The sequence below is a fragment of the Solanum verrucosum genome, unplaced genomic scaffold (genome assembly GCF_900185275.1).
Source record: "Solanum verrucosum unplaced genomic scaffold, falcon-dt-bn FXZP01000147.1, whole genome shotgun sequence".
Taxonomy (NCBI): domain Eukaryota; kingdom Viridiplantae; phylum Streptophyta; class Magnoliopsida; order Solanales; family Solanaceae; genus Solanum; species Solanum verrucosum.
In genome coordinates, this window is record NW_026020343.1 from 3,432,183 (window position 1) to 3,457,375 (window position 25,193).

At 36.9% G+C, this 25,193-nt stretch overlaps 3 protein-coding genes across 4 annotated transcripts in view; all 3 read right to left on the reverse strand.

Moving 5' to 3' along the window:
• The window catches only part of LOC125837375 (probable protein phosphatase 2C 10), a 1,808,044-nt gene that overhangs the window by 867,584 nt on the left and 915,267 nt on the right, over positions 1-25,193 (reverse strand). The gene's annotated exons all lie outside the window — the stretch shown is intronic.
• LOC125837383 (uncharacterized) lies at positions 829-5,800 on the reverse strand. Its single transcript, XM_049516521.1, has 4 exons — positions 5,566-5,800; positions 3,898-4,069; positions 1,320-1,436; positions 829-1,181 (listed from the first exon to the last, which is right to left on the reverse strand). The coding sequence occupies exons 1-4, from the start codon at positions 5,688-5,690 to the stop codon at positions 1,029-1,031; spliced, it is 567 nt and encodes a 188-aa protein (XP_049372478.1). The 5' UTR covers positions 5,691-5,800; the 3' UTR covers positions 829-1,028.
• Positions 18,153-21,726, reverse strand: LOC125837401 (uncharacterized). The gene is made up of 4 exons (XM_049516535.1): positions 21,583-21,726; positions 20,236-20,494; positions 18,885-19,675; positions 18,153-18,743 (listed from the first exon to the last, which is right to left on the reverse strand). Exons 1-4 carry the CDS (start codon positions 21,724-21,726, stop codon positions 18,153-18,155), a joined length of 1,785 nt encoding a protein of 594 aa, XP_049372492.1.

Genomic DNA, 25,193 nt, shown 5'->3' on the forward strand with positions numbered 1-25,193 from the left:
AGAAAACCCTTTTTTTGTATAGGTGTTTATTTTTAAAATGTGGAGTCTTTTTTTAGAGTAACAAAAACTGTTTTTCAAAAGCTAAAAATATAGTTTTTTTTTTCAAAAAGATCTTTTTGAAAAAATTGGCCAAATACTCCAAAATAAACTGATTTTAAACGATTAACCAAACATACTATGGGTATAATATGAAAACAACACCACAATTGTGGTATAAATAAGTAAAAATTAGGCAAATGACATAGTATAAGAAAGAAATTACTTCCTTTCCCTACTCTTTCATTAATTACCAAAAATCTCCTTTTTTTGTGTTTTTCGAATACATAATATAGCAGTATGGATACTTAATATAGCATCGCGGATACTTAAATTATTAAGTTGTTAGCAGCACGGATACTTAATTAACGGGCGGATGCATAATATAGCAGCGCGGATACTTTAATTAATAACGGACAAATACTTAAACTAATAAAGTATCCGGTTAAGTTGAATTGGGGGAAAATAAGGGATTTTTATATTTTAGTAAAAGAGTAGAGAAATATTGAGAATAGGTAAAGAAGTGTTGTGTATTTAAGTAATTTTTCCTATAAATAATCTTGGGATTGTTAATCCTGAAATCGAAAGTTCAACCATACGTCAAATAAAATAATCCTGTATATGATCATTATCCTTTTCCCCACAAACCAAACAATCCTTATATAATCATGTACTGATATTCACATATCATTAACGAAAGTCTACAGTTAACAGGAGGTCAACTTATTGTAATTCAAAACTTTTTGAACAAAAAAGGTTTTAAATTGTTTCAATTAACCTTTCTTAGACAAGTTATGGGTGTTGAGAATTCAAACAATTCATTATTGGCATAAAAGAATTTTATAAATGTAGAAAAATACAAATCCTGAACTGCCTGGGGATCTTGTGACAGTTGGATTACAGTAACTCACACTATGCCAAAAATGATCTTTAGGGGAAATTAATTAACGAGAATAGTTTAATTGCCACTAAATAAGTACTTTTAGCGGCAATTAACACTCACTTTGTGATGAATCTGTTAATCGTTTTTCTTTGTTCTTTTTGCCTGAAGATGAATTCTGAGCAAACTCTGAGAGCCCTTGCCGCAAAGCCTCAAGATTTACCCCATCGTCCACCAATACGCTAGTCACACCCATCTTTGAAACCTGCCAAGAATAAAACAACCATGTGAGTCTCCAAATTACATGACATTACTACAAATAATATTTCAGGCAACAGGTTGGAAATAATAGAAAGATCAACTAATAATAACTGGGAGCAAATTCACAATGAAGATATTTTACCGCCTCTATATTACGATCCTCATCATCAAAAAACAGCATCTCCTTATAAGGCACCCCTGTCCTCCTATTGATCTTTTGAAAGTGTTCGGTCTTGTGTGTCCAACTGGAAAATATCTCCTGCAACTCTAAGCATTCAGATTACGGAAACCAACATATATCAGCAGCTTTATGTCCGTGAAAAAAAAAAGATCTTGCCTCAGTCATGATTTTATTTTTTCTTTAAAACACCAGCTGCAAATAGAGTTCTCAAAGTGATCCTCCCCCAAGGACTGAGGAACCCTATCTGCAGAGAATGCAATACATGACAAAATCACCTGAAAATGTGAACCATACTAGTGCATAACAGTTGGCAAAGAAGTGTAGCAGCACTACCACAACATTGCTTTAGAGCTGGTTTCATTTATTCAGGTTGTTTTAATTTATTTTCCATTGTGTTCCGGACTCATTGTTTATTCTTTCCTTGAAAAGAGTTCCTTTAGTTGACAACAAGTGTTTCAGACTTCAGAGAAGATCGTCCTATAAATTTAGATACTCGCAGTGTTAATACCTAATTAATGATCCATTAGTTTTTTTCTCTTTAGGGCTCTTTGGCATAATAAAACTACTCACTGTAGGAGTAGGAGATTTTACTGGGATTTGCCTTCAAAGCTTAGCTAGAGTACTGCAGATAAAGCATTAATCTAATATCATTGGCAGATCATCTCTTTTACTTTTGCTCCTCTCTTTTTGTCACAAGGACTTGGTTCACCATGCAATTTGCTTAATCTCCGATCAGTGCAAGAATTCTTATACTATTAGCTGTAAGAGCATTATGTCATACTTTTTATTTCCTTTAAAAAAGTTTCTTACTTCTAAAGATTTCAAATTCTAGTTCATGGTTTTTTTTCAGCTCTGCGCATTCTAATTCCCAGCCACTGGAGACTCCATTCTTGTAAACCTACTCAAAACAACGAAATCATGTCCTTCATGTTCCTAGTAAAAGATACATGTTACAATATGAGCCACCAAGTCTTCCAGCATTTGTGGCAACATGCTTTACCACAAAACTAGGTGCTATCTATGTTACATGGATCCTTCATACTGTTTGGACTTTGGTGTCAATGTCAAACGGGAGGGTGTGAGTTATTTCTTTTTTGATAAGCACTTGGTTTGAAACTGGCTGGATAATGGGTTTATCCCAAATACCAGGCTTTTGGCTACGACGAAGTTCCAACCCGTGAGATGTGACTAACCCACACATTAAACGTTGCACTCTTCCCACTAGATCAAAGTCCTTGGGACAATAAGGGTGTGGGTACTTCATGCATATTTTTTAAAAATCCACTAAAAGTTGAAACATACTGACATGCCCATACTAAGGACATCATCTATTAGAATGTACTGCATACGAGTACATGTATCATACAGTACTACAACTCTTAATTAAATGGGGCACAACTCAACTTCAGCATACCATATGAAGACGTGCTAATATACTTCCTCCATTTCAATTTATCTGTCCTACTTGCATTTTAGATTGTTTAGAAAAGGGCCAAAACTACCCTCCAACTATTCGAAATGGATCAAATATACCCATTAACTATTTTTGGGCTTAAAAGTCAAAACTACCCCTCCCGTCTAACTGTTAGATCACTTCTACCCTCCCTTTTAATGGACCAATACATGACACCCATCGTGTAAATAATAACGCTACACGGATGTCCACCTAAGCACACCAATTTGACTAATCCACCCACCTATTAAAAACCCTGACCTCCTCTTATAGTCCTAATTTCATTCTTAGTGAAAACCCCCCACAACTTAATTATGGCAGACCTAATTCTGGGGGTTATTGAAGCCTCTGCTACAGCAAACTGCAGGGGTTTCTAACCCCATTGTATGTAAAATAAACCCCCTCAATTTAGGCTTTTTTCTGTAGTGATTAGTCACATTGGTGTGCTTAGGTGGACGTCCATGTGGCGTTGTTATTTACACGTTGGGTGCCACATATTAGACTGTTAAAAGGGAGGGTAGAAGTGATCCAATAGTTAGACGGAGGGGTAGTTTTGAGCCCAAAAATAGTTAAAGGGTATTTTTGATCTATATCAAATAGTTGGAGGGTAGTTTTGGCCCTCTTCCGTAGATTATTTAAAAAGAAAATCATATTACTATATTTAGTATGTTTTCAATTCCAACAATCCCATTGTGCCATTAATGACACTCCTTTATAGAATGACACAGCACGTTTACGGCCATAAGATTCAGTGGGTTCTTTCCATGAGTTATACATAGCTTTAGTTTAAAATCACAATATTCAGAAGTCTTCATTATAAACTCCATATCTAGTCACACACAGATGCATAAGGTGAAACAAAGGGAGTAACTCTTTTAATTTGTTTCTCTACATTTTTGCTCCTTCTATATTTTTCTTTCTAAAACAACAGAGAGGAGTTGACAAAAGTCCATCAACACTACAAAAGGAAGTAGATATTTGTTGTAAGAGAGAAATTAAATAACCAAAATGGAGAATAAAGTTGCCATGAGATTGAACCAAAGAATGTAAAGGTGAAAATTAGTGTAAAAACTTCCACTATCTCACCTTTGCTACAAACAATGATGATAGCCCCAACTTATCAAGAAAAGTGTTTGCTATATCAGGAGTCGGTGATCTTGAGGCAATAGCAATATTAACTCCTTTGTCCTTCAGGGCATATAATATATCTTTTCCATGAGGATATAAAGATGGCATTTGCTGTTTTGAGAGACATTCACTAAATGATAACAGATAAAATATAAGACAACAAAGTCTAAGCAAAATTTAACAAAAACAACAACAAAAAAAAAGCAATGTTGATAGTAGACACAATGGTGTAACGTTTTAAGGAAGAAAGAGGTAAGGAAACTATTCAAGTCAAGACATAGAGGTACTATGGACAATGACTTTCACTTCAAACATTTTTTAGTGACAAAGAGCTCGAGAGTTGTTTATATAATTCTGGTTCTCAAAAGCACAAGTATAGAAAGTTAAGAAATACGTCCCAAGAATCCACCTTTGTAATCAACAATGAGCAGATCCCCAAGCAATCCCACTTACAAAGTCAAAGTATTGGATAATACCATTATATATCAGCCAACTCGAAGCAAACCTCAACATAAACGAAATTCTCATCATTCAAACATCTCTTACTTCTCAAATCCCCATATTTGTAACATGGAACTGATGGATAATCTCCCTTCATATTTCGACCAATGGCACCACAAGCCATTGTTGGCTTTGATATCGTTTGGTCTATTAAGTTTACTAAACCACTATCTTTTATTAACTGAACTTTCGTTCATCTATCATTGGTATTTGCTTATTTATATTAGAGAATCGTCTTTCACTAGTAATCAAACCTTATTAGTAATAAAACTTTAATCCTTCTATCAACTATTACATGTATTTATTTGCAGAAGTATAATGACCTCAAAAAATTAAAACCAAGAAGTCCCCCATAGAACAGGAAACATGCTCACCGTTAATCAATTTTTTATCAACCAAGCTATGTAGCTAGTGTATAAACAAAATAGAGATGCCAAAACTGCACTAAGACTTTTATGGACCAAGCTCTGTAACTAGCTTCCAAACAAAATAGAGAGCACAGAACTGCACTAAGACCTTTTATCTACACCATCATAGTTTTTGGCATTGAAATGTTTATATAACTGACTGCTCTTCATATCAAAGGTTTCATCCTCTTAAGGAATTGGATATTAGCATATGTAAAATGAGTCTTCTCAGTCATGGTATTCAAAGGCGGGGTTCAGAGGCGAGGCCAGGATTAGGAGTTTTGTTGATAGTGGGGTTCTAATGCACAAATCTAGTGTGTGAAAGCATTCCCACACCCCCTTCCTTACCATTGAGCCGTCAATCAGTTTTGTTAAGGGTTCACAAGTTGATATACATATATATTTATTTAATTTTCTGATACAGAATCTACGGAAGCTACGAGGTTAGTCCGAATCCCCACTTAGCTCCACCCGTGATGTATTTCTCTTTCATCAGTTGTACATGCCTGAACGGTTAACAACAAACATCATCAACTAAAAGCTCTCTACTATCACCAATTAATTCTGGCTAGATACTTCAAATTTGCCTTAGATGATAATATTTATCGTAAATGGTATACAAATTATTAACTCCGAAAGAACACATATTTTGCAAGCCTGACCTAAAAACAGAATTAGGTGAATAGCGAAAGAAGAAAAGAGAAAGGGATAAGTATACCAGTAAAAAGGCCAGAGAGTGTAATCGAGATCGAAGACGACGAGACGAGGAAGCACTTGGAACATCCCCAATAACTCCATCGCCTCCTTCTTCACCTTGTCGTCTCCCATCTCCACACACAGCATATTTTTCTTCCTATAAAAATCCTAATTGGAAACTCAATTAGTACTTATTTCCACCTCTTTTGACAAGTCAAACAACTTTTCTCCTTTTTGCAGTTCAAATTCGATCCATAACGACAATTCAATCCCAAAATTGAAGATTTGGATTATGGATTAATGTTTGGTGAACAAATAAAATTTTAAAGTTAGTGGTGGATTACTCAATTTTCTTATTGGGTAAATCGTTAACCATTAACTGATTAAGATTATAGTAGTTATATTTTTACCGTAACTATATTTGTTAAATAAATACTTACGTGTATGCATTTTCAAAATTTAGACTTTCATATATTTCTCATTTACATTTAGAGAATTACTAGCTTAGATAGAACTAAAAAAAAATATTTAGTTTGATTTGGGATCAATATATGGGTGAACCAAATAAATACACATGAAATGATTGAATCAATACACCACTCAATAATCGCCCATTATTTACTAACTCGGTACCAAACCAACCGATAACTTATTGATTGTCTAGCGGATTAGTAAGTTTAAAAGTCGATATCGGATAAGTCAACCTGTTCAGCATGATTATCCGTCTGATATATCCAATAAGCAACCCTACTTTTGCATATCATTTCAAATCACCTTGATTCAAATTTTAAATTTTATTTAGACACATAATTTAAATATTTTAAATTGTCTTCATTCTCGAAATTATAAAAATTCTATAATTTGTGGAAAAAATTATAATTTGTGCAAATTATTTTAAGAAATTCATATTTTTATATAATATTATCAAATGAGTAAATCATAATTTATATCATATGACGTTGCATTGATAAATCACGTATCTCCATATTTTTTATATATAAATATTTGTACTACTCTAGACTTTCAAACAAACATATTTTATAAAGATTTACTAATCTAGAAATCAATAATAGTAATAATTAGTTATTCTTTGATATAATCTTTTAATATGATAAGGACAATTTATTCACCTGAGCATGAGTCTAAAGGGTTAAAAATGTTTTTAGACTATGTGAAATGAATAAAAATGTCTTTTCTTTGTGATTTGGTCCAAAAATGTCATTGCCGTTAATAATTTGGTCCAAAAATATTCTTATTGTAACTTAATTGGTCAAAAATGTCCTTTCTTCAAAATAAATATATTATTTATATTCTTTTTGAACAAATTCTTTTCCTAATAACAGTTTTTATTAGCAAATGTTTATCCTACTTTAATTTGAAAAAAAAAATTAAGATATTTCTTAATCTTCAAAATGAGAAGTGTTTAAATGAATGGTAAAAGGACAAATACACCCCCGAACTATCGTAAATGATATCTAAAAACCCTTTGTTATGTTTTAAGGTTATATATACACTTACCGTCAATCTTTTGGGTTGTATATACCCTTAAAACTAACGAATAAGCATATGGCTTCATCTCAATAGTTCACCCGGTTTTATTTACTTTTTTACCAATTTTTTTTAAAAACAACAACCCTTTTCTATTTTAAACTCACCCAACCCACCAAAATGAAAGAACTCTTCATTTGTATTAGTGTAGTGTGATGAGTGGTAGATTTACACTCATTTGAAGCCTTTTAATTAGTTCAATATTTAGTGTCCTCAATGCCTATTTATGTCAGATTCTGATGATATTTGTGATGTTTTGCATCAACGAAAGCTAAGGGAAGAGACATACGAATACATGAAAAAGAGGTCAAAAATATTGAAAGGAGTATAAATTTCCAATTGGTGGTCGCCTAACCAAAATGGTGGATCGCCCAAGTGGCTTGACCTCATCCAAAGTGACAGTGCTCACAATTGAAAATATTCAAGGCAGGTCGACGAACTAAAAGAGGAAACGGCGACTTATCGAAGCTGAAAGGACAAACTAGAAGACTATCGTTGTAGGTGAAAAAACTGTGAGTTAAAGTGAAATCTTAAAAGGAGAACAAGGTGGTAATCGACGATCCGCTGAATGTGAAAGGAAGACTCAATCGAGTCCGTCAATTGAGTTTCAAACACCTGAAGCCTGAAGGAAATGAAGGGCGAGCAGAGGAACAAACGGCGATCCGCCGGACATGTTTAGTGAGCCCGACTAATGTCTTCGAGTTGGCCATGCATTGAATTTTGGGTCAAATTTTAGGAAACTATAAATAGTCCAAAAGAGAAAAAATAAAGGATTTTTTGGGACCACTGTTTGAATATCACTTCTTGAATTAATCTTTGTAAGATCACAACAATTGAGTCAGAAGCTAAAAGACCCAAAATACCATTGCTTTCTTTGCAGGACTCAAACAAAGAGATCTCAAGAGTCAAGGGCTATTATATAATCCTTTGGAGAGCAATTCTCTCCAACACTTCAAATTTTTTATGGAAATTTATGCTGAACAAATAGGTGTACATTACTATCTGATAAAATGTTAAAACTTAACATGTTTGTAAACTCTCTTACAAGTGAAGCAAAAACATGGTTCAAAACATCATCATCAGATGAAATTGACTGTTGATCAAAACTAGTCCACCTTTTCATTCAGGAGGAGAGTTTAGTGGATGGAAGAACATAACATGTCAATAGCATCTTGTACTTCAAACAACAGGAGGATGGGTTATTATATGCATAGGTAAGGTTTAGAAGATTATGGACATAATAGGATTATGGGTTGCACGACTCAATTATTTGTTGTCCCCTTCCAATATTATGTTAGTTTAGAGGATTTATTTTGGTATATTGTTTTATTCATGAATATATGGTGTTATCCATTCGAAATGCCAAATTTGTTGAAAGATTGTGGGTCTTTCTAACAAAAAAAATATTTTTCTATAGTTATTGCGATTCTGAAACGCAATCATTCTATTTTTAATTGTTGTAGATGTGAGTTTTTATTTATTATTTTATAATTGTTGCGATTTTGAAACACAAATATTATTTTGATTAGTTTGAATTTTTGATTGTTGCCTTTTTTTCCCTAAAAAATTGATCATATCATGTAACGACCCGGAAAACTAGTAAGTGAAACTAGAGCCTAACGAGTGTGCGTTTGAGTTTGTTATGAGATTTCATGTGATAGAATGTCTTATCGAGCTTAGGTTGAGGGGTTTAGGGGGTAAACATCAAGGTACGACTCCCCAAGGACCACCCAAGGGGTCCTTGAGGAGGACCCTAAAGCCTAACCCCCAAGACCCCAAAAAAACCAAAAAGCTTCCAAATTGGTGTGACCTACGGATGGGGACCTACGCCTCATAGGTCCATCCACGCCCCGTGGATGGCCTCCGTAGGTCAAGGATCCAAAGGGTGACCCTCAAACCCAAACCACAGACCAGAAGGACTAGGCGTCACCCCACCTACGGTCCGTAGGTCAGGGGTCGTTGGTCACACCTGTAGACTGCCTTAGGTTCGGCTAATGTGGGGGTGTTTTAATAAATTCCTTTTTGAGTTAGTTTAGTTGGGGGACAATTATAATTGATTTATTAATGTATTTTAAGGGTTTTTAAAGTATTAAACTCCTTTTCCAATTCATTTATTCAAAACACAAATTAGAAACCCACCTCTCCAAAGGTTCTCTCTAGAAACTCCATTGAAGAGCAAGTTCAAGGTCAAGTCTAGGGGTCAAGGAGCAGCTCTCTTCTTCAATTTCGTGTGGAATTCTTCCCTAAAGGTATGGTAGTCTTCATCTTGGACTTAGTTTCTTTCAAGGAGCCAACTTCAAAGATGTTTTCAAGTCTCCAAATTTCCCCAAAAACCCTAGTTTTCAATCTATGCATGGGTTCAATTCCAAATCGTTTTCAAAAGGTTTTATATGATGAATTATGGTCAATTTCTTCTATGAACCCATGTTTTCCCCAAAATCCTAAGTTGTGATTTGTGATTGGGAATTGATTGAATCTTGAAAGTATGTTGAATTGTTTATGTTTATATTGAATTAGTTATTGAATCATGTTAGTTCCCTTATCTATTATAGTATATTAGATGTTTGGGTTGTGATTGATGTATAGCCTTGGAAGGCAATTTCATGAAGGATCTATGTATTATTATGATGTGAAGTATATGTGTGTGATCTCAATGAAAGAACTATGATCATGTTTAGAATATAATTGTGTTATGATTGAAAGCACATTCTTAATTAACACTCATGAATGATGATGATAGAATGTGAAGGGTTTCTATAATCTAATGTTATATCTTGAATTGGTAGGCTTATTGTTGCGTCCAAAAGCACACGCAAGTGCACGTGATCACTCAAGTAGTACAACGACTCTTTCGAGCCGGATTATCGAACCCAAAGAAATTCAAATCAACAAATAATAAGTTTATTTGTGTCTAAAATAATTTACTTATGCGACAGAAAATTCAGTAATTTGTTTGTAACTACTAAGTTGAACAATCGCCAAAACTAATTACTACACTTAAACAATTTCAAACAAGGAAATTTCACAAATTGGGGAAATATTCCAGGGTTGTAGAATAAACCGATTTTAGGCATAACATTAATTTATCCTAGCATTCGACAGGTTAACCTCATTATGGATTTGCAAGGTTAATTTTACGATCATGATCTCCCGACCTCTAATCGCCTACCACCATCGACAGCCTAACTACATCGTTGAGCAGGGATAGGCATGAACCAATAGCGGAGCATTAAGCTATCATCTTGCATATTAATCAAGCGCGGTATAAAGGTATAAGACTATCCTATATACGAAACACTCTAAACTTTACCCTAGAATGAACACGCTTCTCACATTATTTGTTCTATCCCTCTATTCATCTTCCGAATTCAAGAGCGGACTATGAGTTTATTTTAATGTTGATCAGTCATTAAAATAGTTAAATAAGAATGTAAGCATAAATCACAAGTAAACCTATTTCATGCTAGAAACAAATATTATTACACCATTAATCGTAGCTACAACCCTAGAATAAGGGAACTTAGCTACTCATAGAACAAAACATCATCAAATAATGTTTATGGATCATAAAAGGGTTTACCAAAATGAAGGAGTAGAAGAAAATCCCTAGATAGTGTCAGCACAATCGCCCAAATTGTTGTTCTCCCATTTTTCTAAAACTGGATAATGATAAAATAATAAAACTAGACTATTTATAGTGTAAAATAAAACACGTGACTGAATTTTGGTGTCCAGGTCCGCGACGCGGACCTACTCCCTCGCCTCAATTTGTGCACAAAAGAATCCTCTCCGTGATGCGCCCCTGACGCGCACTGCACTGTTAAGTGGTATTTGTTCCGCTGCTCCCTCTTAGTGTATTTTCCAGCTTCTTGGCCATTCTCCTCAGCAACTTTGTCTTCTATTTTCCGACCTTTGTCCAGGTACCCTTTTTAGCTCCTTCTTATTTGTTTTTCACCCTAAAACATCTAATCATAGTGGTTAGAGGAAACGGAATCAATAGACTCCAAAATTTCAGTTCCAACTAAGAAATTGCTCTCAAACTTAACTATATATATGGGTAAATTGGTTATTAGACGCATAAAAATACGCCTAAGATCACCACCCCACACTTAAAGATTTATTCGTCCTCGAACACTTCTAAAATTTCAAACACATGACTACTCTACTACACTTCTCTCTAAAGGCGTTCCAGCTTTGGCCACAACAACTACTAGAGCTTCACAACAACACGACAAACACTATGCATTCATCAGGACAACTCGAGCAAAACCATTTAGCCTCAAGAATAGACTCTTATAACGCAGCAAACTTATGCACAATTTTTGGATCCACAGTTATATCAATTACCAGACCTCATTAAACATGTGCCCTCACCACAAATGAACACCCTAATTTACTCAAACATAAAAATTCACGTATAAGGCGCATATAGGTGCGGGAAGCAAATTTTGCTCACGCTCTTAAAAGAATTCTCATGCTACAACTAACAAACCATAGGCTTGCCCTTAGCGTACTGCATCACTACTTTCAAGAATAAGAAAGTTCAATATCAATTAGGTCTTTTAAGGGTTGTAATGTAGGCTAGGGGGCGGGTAGGAACTGTTTGTGGATATGAACATTCCCAAGCGCTTTAATACAAAACAAACTTCAATTTCGGACCTTCTTTTAATCACCTTCTTCTTATGCCCCTTTTCTTGAAACCATTTTACCCTTTGTTGTAAGGCACTCAACATTCATTTCTTCCCACCATTTTTATTCTAAATTCATTCATCATTTTTTTTATACGAGCCAGACTTATGTTGGGGCTTGCCACTCATTCTTTCGTTTCCTTCACTATTGTTCACACAAAGCGCTTAGGATCTTTTGGATCAAATCGGACATTAGCTTCATGTTAGGCTACCAAAGAATAAGTTCAGGGCTCGAAGGGGTTAACTAAGGATATACATCAATGCGGCTACATGAAAGCACAATCAGGGCTATCAAAGAAATGCCTATATCACTTCCTAAACTCCTTATCCTCTTTTTCGCTATGTAGACACACCAGGCAAGTTCTGGACCTCAATTAGCAGCCATGAATACACAAATCTTACACACCTGGCACACATTCAACTCAGAACTGATCACTACATACCACTTCACAATCACTGACACAAATTCATTTTAAGCACACGTCATTTAGAGTCACATAAAAGAGCCTAGATGTCTCAACACAAAGTCATCCACTATTTTCAACCTTCAGTCTAACTCAAAGCAGTTGCGCAACCCTAGCTAACTGCCAACCCTACAAACCCAAATGATGAAAATTTCCTTTAAGATGGTCGCCATCCATCTATCATAGGGCGGCTTGACTCAACTATGACACTGACTCAATCCTAAGAAACATAATCTTTTTTTATATACGGTTCAACGGGGCTGTCATTGGCTAAAGAACCGAAAACAACTTCCAAGGAACCCAAAACAAAATAGCAAAAACAAAACAAAACTATTTACATAGATATAGTACTCTCACCCCACACTTAAAAATGCAACACTGTCCCTAGTGTGACATAAATCAAAATGAAACAAAGTAGGGCGCGTGTATTTCCCTGATCATTCATCCATGTCAGCATCACCGCCGGTGCCCTTAAGAGCCAAATGGTCACCCTCATCTGCATCATAATCGAATTCACTATCCGACATGGTTCGTCGCTTGTCTTCATCAGTTGGAACATCATCCCATACTGGCTCCAGAAATGCAGGCTCGAGTCCCAACAATGCCTCAATTCATTTAGGGAGTACTTCATTTCAATTTCATCCAACTACTCATGAGTTGAAGATCGGCATCCATTTCTATGATGCAACATTTCCAATCCAAACATGTGCGCCGTGATCATATCATCCCTCCTATTTTGCTCAGCGGTAGTGAGGGTGGGTCCATGCACATTTTCTGGGCCTTTGGTCTTAGTGACATCTAGGGGTGTGGTGAACAAAGGTGCCATGTAGTCCACACTTTCCTCAGGTACACCAACTCTCCTGCATAAACTAATGATTAGTTCACCAAAAGCATACGTTCTACCTCTATGCACTATAGCCTTGCGCATGACCGATTTTAGCACCGCTCCTACATTGATGGGTAGGTCCTTCGTTAGAGCATATACCAAGCATACACGGTCTCTCGTCACCTCGGTAAAATGCATCATTGGTATCAAACAATTCATTACAATTTTTAGCCACACCCTGTCTTCACGATTCATGTGAGCATAAGGATACGATTGATGATAGCCACGATGCCCATGTCTAATCCACTTCGCCGTGGACTGTGCTCCACACAGTGTGTGTTGAATCTGCTGATAAGGAGGGCTGATATTTAACCCCGTCAAGACATCAGAAGGGGCATCTGCAATGCCTAATATTTGATTTATAGCTGAGGGTGTCAGGGGGACCTCCACCCCACGCACTGTTACAAAGTGAGAACGAGCATCGGGTTTCCAATTTGCATAGAATTCTCGCACCATACTAACATTGCACTCTGTTGGATCCTGAAAGATGAATCCCATTCGCAACTCTTGTAGGCGGCGCATAATGCGAAGGAACTCCCTCTCTAGTTGGACGTCATCAAGTATCACATCCGAGAAGTACTTGGCTTCGGTGTGTGATTTGTACCACTTCTTGCCTTCAGAGGTGACTACCTTAGCCTCGTATCGTTGAGTCTACCCTCTTGGGACTGCGGGTGCTGGGGGAATGGTTGTACCCGTTCTCACTCTCTTACGGCTACTAGACGCAACCGCTTTGCTAGGCCTCTATGTGCTTGACATGTTATCCTGCAATCAGACAATTATCATATCAGTTACTGAGATCCAATTATGGAAGATCACCCCACACTTATTTTCGAGCACAACTTCACAAACAACACGGTACTCAGACTTCCCAATGTTATTTTCAGCATACTATTCTCAAAACTCATCCCATTCTAAGCATGCAAACCCTTACTACTTCGATTCTACTCAAGAATTCGAACCAACAATCATCCTTCTACTTCAATCATTTCCCTCATAACCTATTTGTTACTCAAGACTTCACAAACCCCATTTTTTAATTTACCCATACAAAAGCTTCCTTTCTATTATCAACCAAATTAATTTCGACAAATTTTACCACCATGAATAGCAATCAATAGGCAGAAAACTACAAAGAACAACAATTTCAACAAATTAAAATAATTCACCCATCATCCACATGAATACTAGCCCTAACTTTAGTAAATCATCCCAAAGAAAAAACCAAAACAGTAAGATACATACCTTTAGTGCTTAGACCCACGAAAATTGGAGAACTTGGTGAGAAATTTCAACTTCGCGACACGAATTTGTTCTTCGAAAGAGTTAAGGTTGAAGGGGAAAGGAGAATGAATGAAATTTAGAAGAGAAAATGGGATTAAGGGACAAATTTGGGAATTAAAAGGGAATGGAGGTCGGGTTTTACCATATAAGTCAGGTAAAACCTGACTTTTTTAATGAAAATAACCCAAAAACTTACCAAGTCCGCGACGCGGAGCTGTCGCAGACATGCCTTGTGAACTTTGTGTCGTCACATGGTGAAACTTGTGCGTAGTGGAAACAAGTCTGCGACGCGCTCTTGTCACAGACTCCATTGTTAATCTCTCATAAAGTTCATAATTCCCAGCAACAAGTCCGCGACGCGGAGATGTCGCAAACATGACTTGAGAGATTTTCATCATCGCCTGGGGCTATCCTCTTGCAAAAACAAGTCCGCGACGTGGAGCTGTCGCGGACTCCACTATTTTTTTCCCCCAGATTTTTTTTTTTTTTTTTGAATTACAATTTACAACTTTTAAGATAAATGAATTAACATATAACTCAAATTAAACTAAACTAACCTATCAAAATAAAATACAATGCAAATATCTTCTAGAGTACAAAGTCATGGGTTGCCTCCCGAGTAGCGCCTGATTTAACGTCACGACACGACTCAGCTCCCCCTCATTCATTGCTCAGCTCCAAACTTTCTTCTTCTCGATCCACCTCTTGTTCGAAATAATGCTTCACCCTTTGTCCATTCATGATGAACGTGGATTGCTTACCTTCATTCCATAACTCTACAGCGCCGTGGTCGGTCATGCGCGCCACCTCAAATGGCCCACTCCATTTTGAATTCAACTTGCTTGGAAACAACCGCAATATAGAGTTAAACAATAATACCTTTTGCCCAGGCTCAAAAAGTTGGATCACAATATGCTTATCACGCTATCGTTTAGTTTTCTCCTTCTAGAGCTTAGCATTTTCATAGGCATGGAATCTGAATTCCTCCAATTCATGTAGCTGACCCATCCTTTTTCTCCCGGCTAGTTCCGGATCCAGGTTCAACTTCTTCACTACCCAGTAAGCCTGATGTTCTGTTCAACTGGAAGGTGACACATTTTACCAAACACCAAATGATAGGGATAAACCCCTATTGGTGTCTTATAAGCGGTCATGTACGCCCGTAATGCATCATCAAGCTTCATTGCCCAATCTTTCCTTTGGGCTTTTACTATTTTCTGTAGAATCTACTTCACTTCCCGGTTTGACACTTCTACCTGGCCACTAGTTTGAGGGTGGTATGTTGTAGCCACTTTGTGTCTGACTCCATATTTAGCTAAGACATTCTTCACCAATTGATTTATGAAATGTGTCCCTCCATCACTGATTATTTCTCTAGGAGTTCCAAACCGAGTAAAGATATGCTTCTTCAGAAACTTCAGAACCACTTTCACATCATTAGTAGGCAAAGCTACTGCCTCAACCCATTTGGACACATAGTCCACAACCACAAGTATATATTTCTTTCCATTTGATGGAGGGAACGGTCCCATGAAGTCGATTCCCCAGACATCAAATATTTCAACCTCCAAGATGTTATGCAAAGGCATCTCATGTCGTCTGGAAATAGACCCCATCCTCTGGCATTGATCACAACTTTTAACATACCCTACAACATCTTTAAATAGAGTAGGCCAGAAAAAAACTGATTGGAGCACCTTATGTGCAGTGCGCTCACCTCCATGATGACCTCCATATGCAGACGAGTGGCAACAATCCATCACTTGTCTCATCTCAGACTCAGGCACACACCTCCTCATCATTTTGTCTGGCCCTTGATTGAAGAGATAAGGCTCATCCCATATGTAGAACCGAGAGTCATAAATCAGCCTCTTCTTTTGGTGTGTGGTTGCACCCGGTGGGAACAATCCGCTAACCAAATAATTAACAATATTTGCATACCATGGTAGTTCGATCACCTCTAGTGCCAATAGTTGTTCATCAGGAAACTCTTCCCGAATCGGACCTTGCTCTCGCACATGTGACGAACTCTCCAATCTTGACAAGTGATCTACAATCTGGTTTTCAGAACCTCTTCGGTCCTTGATCTCTATGTCAAACTCTTGCAGCAATAGAATCCACCTGATTAACAGTGACTTTGCATCTTTCTTGTTGAACAAGTACCTGATAGATGTATAATCAGTATAAACAACAACTTTAGTTCCTACCAGGTAAGATCTAAATTTGTCAAAAGCACATACCAAGGCTAGCATTTCTTTTTCTGTCACTGCGTAGTTGGTTTGGGCTGCATCCAGTGTTTTGCTTGCATAATATATTAAGTGAAACACCTTCTCTGTCCTTTTCCCTAACACTTCTCCCACAGCCACATCACTTGCATCACATATCAACTCAAAAGGAAGCTCCCAATTTAGAGAAGTCACGATTGGAGCTTCTATCAACTTCTTTTTCAAAGCTTCAAAAGCTTGAATGCATTGCTCATCAAATATGAATTTCATCTCCTTCTCTAGGAGACTGCACATGGGTCTTGTAGTCTTAGAGAAATCCTTGATGGATCTCCTGTAGAAACCAGCATGACCAAAAAGCTTCTCACCCCTTTAATAGAAATTGGAGGAGGTAGCTTTTCAATGACTTCCACTTTGGCACGATCAACTTTCATCCCTCTCTTTGACACCTTATGGCCCAATACAATCCCTTACTTCACTATAAAATGACATTTTTCCCAGTTTAGGACGAGATTAGTTTCCTCACATCTAGCTAGCACCTTATCCAAATTCTCTAAACACCTGTCAAAAGACTCCCCAAACACTGAGAAGTCATCCATGAATATCTCCACAAAATCTTCAACCATGTCATGAAATATAGCCATCACGCATCTCTGAAAGGTGGTTGGAGCATTGCACAGCCCAAACGACATTCGCTTGAAAACATGTCCCATACGGACAAGTGAATGTAGTTTTCTCCTGGTCTTCTGGTGCAATCACAATTTGGTTCTATCCTGAATAGCCATCTAGGAAACAATAATATTCTTGCCCAGCTAACTTGTCCAGTATCTGATCAATAAAAGGAACCGGGTAGTGATCATTTATGGTGGCCTTATTTAATTTCTTGTAATCCATGCATATTCGCCACCCTGTCACTGTCCTGGTTGGAATCAACTCATTTTTTTCATTGGTGATCACTGTCATGCCTTATTTTTAGGCACACACTGAACCGGGCTGACCCACTTGTTGTCTGAAATCGGATATACAATACCCGCATCCAGCTATTTAATCACCTCCTTGCGCACCACATCTTTTATCACTGGGTTTAGTCTACCCTGAGGTTGTACACTTGACTTGTGGCCCTTCTCCATAAATATCATGTGCATGCATAAAGCTAGGTTGATGCCATGTATGTCAGCCATCTGCGAACCTATCGTATTTTTCCTCTTTCTCAATATTTTCAGAGATGCCTTAACCTGTACTTCAGATAAATCAAAAGAAAGGATTATAGGTAAAAATTCATTGGCACCTAAAAATGCATACCTGAGATGAGAGGGGAGAGCCTTTAACTCCAACTTTGGTGCTTCCTCAATTGAAAGTTTGGGAGGTAGTCCCAAGACTGTGTTTAATGGCTCCACAAACTTGCAAAGGATACTCACATTAGGGGCATCTAGAACGTTAGCCAACTCCTAGGCTTCAGCATCTCCCTCAATGTCTTTCCCAATTAACACTTTCTCTAAAGGGTCTCGGGCTTCAACATATTAAGCTGTCATTTCCTTGTCAATGACTGTAATTGCTGACAGCTCCTCATATATTGCAGGCAACTTCATTGCCTTATACACATCAAATACCTCTACCTTGTCATGAGCCCTCATTGTTAGTCTCCCAACCGCCACATCAATTAACGTACCTCCGGTTGCCAGGAATGGGCATCCCAAAATAAATAGGACCTCTGGTTCAGGCTCATAATCCAAAATGACAAAGTCTACGGGGAATATCAGAGATCCCACTTGGACCAAGACATCCTCAATAACGTCATCTGGCCTTTCTATCGAATGGTCCGCTAACTGCAACATAATGGTTGTGGACTTGGGCCTTCCTAGTCCCAACTTAAGAAATATGGACGTAGGCATCAAGTTGATACTTGCACCCAAATCGCACAACACTCTTGCCTCAATACACTTACTAATTTTTATCTCAACAGTAAAACTCCCTGGATATTTTAACTTAGTTGGGTGCCTATTCTGGATCCTAGAACTGCACTCCTCTGTGAGTGCTATTGTTGCATACTCAGCCAATCTACTCTTGTTGGCTACCACATGTTTCACATATTTGGCATACTTAGGAATACCCTGCAACACATCAATCAAAGGCAAGTTAACATGTAGTTGTTTTAGTTATTTAATAAACTTACTAAAAAATTCCTCATTCTTCTGTTTTTTGAATTTCTGTAGGAATGGAGGAGGTGGATTTGCTTTCGGTTCCTCATTCACCCTTTGCTCACTTGGTTCTGCTTCATCTACTTGTTTTCCTTTTTCTTCAGCAGCTTTTGCCTTAGGCGTTAACTCCTCCAATGGACGACCACTATGAGTACTCACAACATTTGCCTGTTTAGGGTTTGGATCAGTATTTCCAAGCAAACCCCCTTGTGGTCGAGAATTTTGGGCACTAGCAAACTTCCTAAATTGCTTCTCCAAATTCTGACTCGCCAGTTGATTATTTCGGACATCAGCTGCCAATTTAGCTTGGTCAGCCATGATTTGTTTCAGCATGTCCTCCACACTCATATCACCTTGCTTGGCAGCTTGCTGATTACCATGACTTTGTTGGTTTCCATGGCTTTGCTGGTTTCCATGTCTTTGCTGATTGTAATGTTGTCCACTACCTTGTGGCCTGTACTGGTTCTGTCCTTGGTGTTGGTTTTGATTACCACCCCATGAAAAGTTTGGGTGATTCCGCCAACTTGGGCTGTAAGTATTTTCATAGTTTTGGTGATTTCCTCCTTGCTGGGCATTACCTACAAAATGAGCAGATTCTGGGTTTGCTCCACATACCTCAGCATTGTGATCTCCACATCCACATACTTCACACCAAGCTTGTGGTTGCTGCACCATATTAACTTGAGCTTGTTGATGTCCTAGTGACATGTTGCTGAAATGAGTAATCATCTTTTTTTGCATTGCTGAAATCTGTGCAGTCAGAGCTGTCACTACATCCATTTCCAACACTCCAGCAGTCTTCTGTACAACCGGTTTAGCTCCTCCTCCGTTCCACTCGGTATTACCTTGTGAAATTCTATTAAGCAATGTAAACAACTAAGCATATGTCTTCTCCAAAGCTTGTCCACATGCAGCAGAATCAAGTAAATTTTTCATGTTTGGTTCCAACCCTTCAATGAAGGTATGGACCAACACTTCGTTAGCTTGATGGTGATGTGGACAACTCAACAGCATGGACTTAAACCTGTCCCAAGCTTGGTACAAGTTTTCCCCTCCTTTCTGTCGGAAGCTTAATATGTCGCTTCTCAGCTTGGCTGTTTTCCCGGATGGAAAAAACTTTATCAAGAACTTCCGGGAAAGTTCATCCCTAGATGTTATGGAATTTGCAGGCTTAGAGTTCAACCATCTTTTGCTTCCCTTAGCAGAGAAAAGAGGAATAATATGAGCCTCACATAATCAGAGTTCACTCCAGTTGGGTTGTACGTGTCACTGATCTCGAGGAAATTCTGACTATACACTCATGGGTCCTCATGAGATAAACCAGTGAATTGCCCATTTGTGTGCAATAATAGCACCATGTTCTGCTTCAATTCGAACCTCCCACCAGCTGTAGGTTTCTAAATACTTGAGATAACATTGGTGGTCTGTGGGATTGCCACATCTCTCACTATCATTTCTGCCATCAGTGCAGGTGAGTCTTGATCCTCCCTTTCTTCGAAAGTTTCTGGTTCACTAGCGACAAGAGGAACATGATATGTGAGTCTTCTTTGCCTTCTCCAGTAGCGAACAAATCTCTCCGGTTTAGCTAGAGGCTCTACCAAGTCTTGGTCGTCTTCCAGTGTGAAAACATGACACAACTTGAGAAATGAAGAGACAAGCTCAAGCTGTCAACGTTTGTACAAATAATTTAGACACTCAAAAATTAGATATTTTCCCATTGTAAAGTCCCCGAAGTGGCTCCAAAAACTTGTTGCGTCCAAAAGCACACGCAAGTGCACGTGGTCACTCAAGTAGTACAACAACTCTTTCAAGCCGGATTATCGAACCCAAAGAAATTCAAATCAACAAATAATAAGTTTATTTGTGTCTAAAATAATTTACTTATGCGACAGAAAATTCAGTAATTTGTTTGTAACTACTAAGTTGAACAATCGCCAAAACTAATTACTACACTTAAACAATTTCAAACAAGGAAATTTCACAAATTGGGGAAATATTCCAGGGTTGTAGAATAAACCGATTTTAGGCATAACATTAATTTATCCTAGCATTCGACAGGTTAACCTCATTATGGATTTGCAAGGTTAATTTTACGATCATGATCTCACAACCTCTAATCGCCTACCACCATCGACAACCTAACTACATCATTGAGTGGGGATATGCATGAACCAATAGTGGAGCATTAATCTATCATCTTACATATTAATCAAGCGCGGTATAAAGGTATAATACTATCCTATATACGAAACACTCTAAACTTTACCCTAGAATGTACACGCTTCTCACATTATTTGTTCTATCCCTCTATTCATCTTCCGAATTCAAGAGTGGACTATGAGTTTATTTTAGTGTTGATCAGTCATTAAAATAGTTAAACAAGAATGTAAGCATAAATCACAAGAAAACATATTTCATGCTAGAAACAACTATTATTACACCATTAATCGTAGCTAGAACCCTAGAAAAAGGGAACTTAGCTAGTCATAGAACAAAACATCATCAAATAATGTTTATGGATCATAAAAGGGTTTACCAAAATGAAAGAGTAGAAGAAAAGCCCTAGATAGTGTCAGCAAAATCGCCCAAATCGTTGTTCTCCCATTTTTCAAAAACTAGATAATGATAAAATAATAAAACTAGACTATTTATAGTCTAAAATAAAACACGTGACTGAATTCTGGTGTCCAGGTCCGCGACGCAGACTTGTTCCCTCGCCTCAATTTGTGCACAAAAAGATCCTCTCTGCGACGTGCATTCCACTGTTAAGTGGAATTTGTTTTATGCATGCAAGTTTCTGCTTCGCATCGCGGAGCTGCTTCCTCCTAGTGTATTTTCCAGCTTCTTGGCCATTCTCTTCAGCAAGTTTGTCTTTTATTTTCTGACCTTTGTCCATGTGCCCTTTTTAGCTCCTTCTTCTTTGCTTTTCACCCTGAAACATCTAATCATAGTGGTTAGAGGAAACGAAATCAATAGACTCCAAAATTTCAGTTATGACTAAGAAATTGCTCTCAAGCTTAGCTATATATATGGGATAAATTGGTTATTAGACACATAAATACGCCTAAGATCACTTATGCATCCTATTCTTGTATAAATGAAAGTAATGTGGATTGATGTATCTTGAATTGGTAGGCTTAAGGCATCCTTTTCTTGTATTGATGAATGTGACCTTGAATGTTGTATCTTGAATTGGTAGGCTAAGGCATCCTCTTCTTGTGAATTGAACATATCTTGACTAAATGAACACGAATCGATAAACCTAATGTTGGTAGCCCTTTCCTAAATGAATGATGAAGTATTCTAGGCTATGTCTTGAACCAGTAGACCTAGTGTTGGTGGACCTTCATGATGAGTCTAGAAACTAATGTGATGATAAACCTTGAAGCGGTAGACCTAGTGTTGGTGGCCCTTCAATGTGTGAAATGATGAACCTTGTATCGGTAGACCTAATGTTGGTGACCCTTCTTGATGATTCAATGAGTTATCCATGTAATGTACCTTGAATCAGTAGACCTAATGGTGGTGGCCCTTTCATGTGTAATGTACCTTAGGTCGGTAGGCCTAATGTTGGTGGCCCTTTCAAGTACAATAATGTTAATGAAAATGAACTACTCTATGGGAATGAATGCTAAGCACCGAGTGGATATGGTAAGATGGAAACTCTCCCCATGCTAGGTTAGGGTTCCAATGAACATCTTCCTATCCCATAACTATGTGCCCACATAGGATATTAGCTAGTGGAATCCACTTAAGCTAAAATGTTACCGATTCTACCTTAGGCAAGTAGACCAACCCTTACGATGTGGGATAGTACATCGGATTCCATGTTAAGCTCACATGGTCTATGTCGGTTAAACGCTTATTTCCATCATGTGAGATGTGCACTATGATTTCTTGAGAAGTTCTATGAAGTGTGGGTGATAGTATAGGATGCCATCCATGCATTGCACAAGTAGGCTTTGAGAGAGTCATAGTGAATTCTCTAATGTCTTAATGACTAATGAATGAAAGTTCTCTAAATGAAGTAAATGAAGAATGTGACTTATATGCTTAATCTGATGATGCATGCTATACTTGGATTGTATTATGAGTTACTTCCTTGTCATGACTTATGAAATGTCTATGTCTCTTATGTATGAGTATTGTGTAAATATGGGAAGGATGAATGGAAAGTTCACTTTTGGTGGCCTTGATGTGGTACTTAGTGTGGATGGTGGTATGGGACGCTATTCATACATTGTACATAGTATAGTTTGGGGTTGCTTGAGGTGAAAGCTTAATGTAATGAAATCTCTTATATGGTTGATTATGTTCTAATGTGAAGAAATGACTTGTATGTTGGTTATGTTTGTATATTATGCCTCTTATACTTATGTTCATGAAGTTTTCTCAAATTGGCATAAAGCATGACTTTAAAACAAAGTGTCCATTTTAAGCATGTTTTTGCATGGCTATCATACTTAGTACTTAATTGTGCTAACCCATATTTCTTTATTTTTACTAAAGTGTAGGGATTGGCACTCAATTCGATTCTCTCTAGTTGAAGCTTGGATTGAGTTCTTCCAAGACTATTGGTATGTCCTCATGGATTCGAGGACAAGTACTTTGATGTTTCATTTCTTTCATGTAATATACATTTGTTAGACTTTCTATTGTAAAGGGTCGTGACCCTACTTTTGATTCGGATATTGTTTTTAGATGGCCATGTGAGACTAGTAGATTTCTGCTGTTTTAAATTAAGTTTTTGATTATATGGATTTAAAGAAAAAATTTAATTCTGTACCATTATCCTTATATCGAATGCTATGAGGCTTGTATGAGACTTTTCGGAGTCTTATACGTTGTGTCACTTCCGGGGTGTAGGCTCGGGTCGTGACATATCATCACCAATGTGAAGACTTTTGTTTAAAGTAGAGTATCACTATCTATAGTAACATTTTGATAAAGTGTCATTACATGTCCGATCCAATTTATACAAGATTTTCAATTGATGTAATAGTGTTTGTGTAAATATCGATTTGGTAAATTTTATATCAATATGTTTTATCAATTATTGTTTTTTTCGTTAAATATTTTGAATAAGGTGCTTTTAGAACATTCTTCAAAATACATTTACTTTAATCTAGAAAATGTTAAGATATTATATTATTTTTGTTGATTATTTGAAATAATAATTTATATAGGTTAAAAATTGAGTAAGTTTTAGGAAGAGTAAACATAATAATCATAGTAAGGCTCTATAGCTATATTTTGATAATTGCGCTCCATAGCTATAGTTTGGTTTGCTATGAAGGTCATGATTTGTATGATTCGCGAATTAAGTTGTATATTTTTTGTATCAATTTATATATACGAACGAACAAGTTTGTATAATTCAATTTTGTTGGTAGATCAAACAATGAAATTGTATTATATTTGTTTAATCGTTTATACGTTCAGGTGTAATGATATGAATTGATCCGTTATGTATAGATTCATTATTATTATGAAAAATTGGATGATTCCTATATGGAACCTTTTTGTTTTTTTTCTAGATTTGTATACATATACATTATATGTTTATTTGTATCTCTAAAAATTGTGTTTGTATATTTATGTGAATTTGTATATGTATATGTTCTCTCTGTTATACTTTGTATTTTTTATTATGAACAATGGGATGATCTATATATGGAACATTTTAGTTTTTTCTACATATGTATGCATATATATTACAGATTCATTTGTATCTCTGAAAACGTTTTACTTTTTCTAGATTTGTATACATAGACATTACAAATTTGTTTGTACCTCTGAAAATTGCATTTGTATATTTACGTGAATTTGTATATGTATATGATCTTTGTGTTCTCCGTGGGTCCCTAGAAAGATCGGTGAAACATTAGATGTGAAATAGAAATAATCTAGATAGTAGCTATAACATTTAATTTGATTTAAATGTTTGTTATTATGTACAGTTGTAACACCCCAAAAATTTCTAAGTTAAGACCAGAACTATTCTTCATTTACATATAAGGTCGTCTCGGGTGATTTTTAAATTTCCCATACGTGTAAAGGTAAATTCTTTAGTGTGAGAATGATTTTGGATATCAATTAAGGTCTCTAAAAACTCCTAGCACAAAGTTGAGTTGAAAGTTTCCTCACCAATTAAGTTTTGATGTAAGATTTTACTTGGGTCAACTTTAAACGACCAAATCTCTTAGAATATAAAGAGTTACGTGACCCATAACCTATCAAATTAAAGGTATTTGAATCTTCTTTCCAATGCCACCAATCTTACATCAATCCAAGTTTCGAGGAAAAAGTTATGACCATTTTAGTAACCTGATACAGTGCAGTGACGAATTAGCAGACGGGAAA

Bases quoted from the DNA above. Each gene is read 5' to 3' on its own strand.
- LOC125837401 (XM_049516535.1), bottom strand. From the start codon at position 21,726: ATGGACAAAGGTCAGAAAATAAAAGACAAACTTGCTGAAGAGAATGGC. The intron at 20,495-21,582 runs GTCGCAGAGAGG...AAACGTTGACAG, and splicing joins CACTTAACAGTGGAATGCAC to CTTGAGCTTGTCTCTTCATT. The intron at 18,744-18,884 runs GTGAATGAGGAA...GATGTGTTGCAG, and splicing joins CAGAACCAAGTGAGCAAAGG to GGTATTCCTAAGTATGCCAA.
- LOC125837383 (XM_049516521.1), bottom strand. From the start codon at position 5,690: ATGCTGTGTGTGGAGATGGGAGACGACAAGGTGAAGAAGGAGGCGATG. The intron at 1,437-3,897 runs GTGAGATAGTGG...TTAGAGTTGCAG, and splicing joins CATCATTGTTTGTAGCAAAG to GAGATATTTTCCAGTTGGAC. The intron at 1,182-1,319 runs GTAAAATATCTT...TATTCTTGGCAG, and splicing joins AGGATCGTAATATAGAGGCG to GTTTCAAAGATGGGTGTGAC.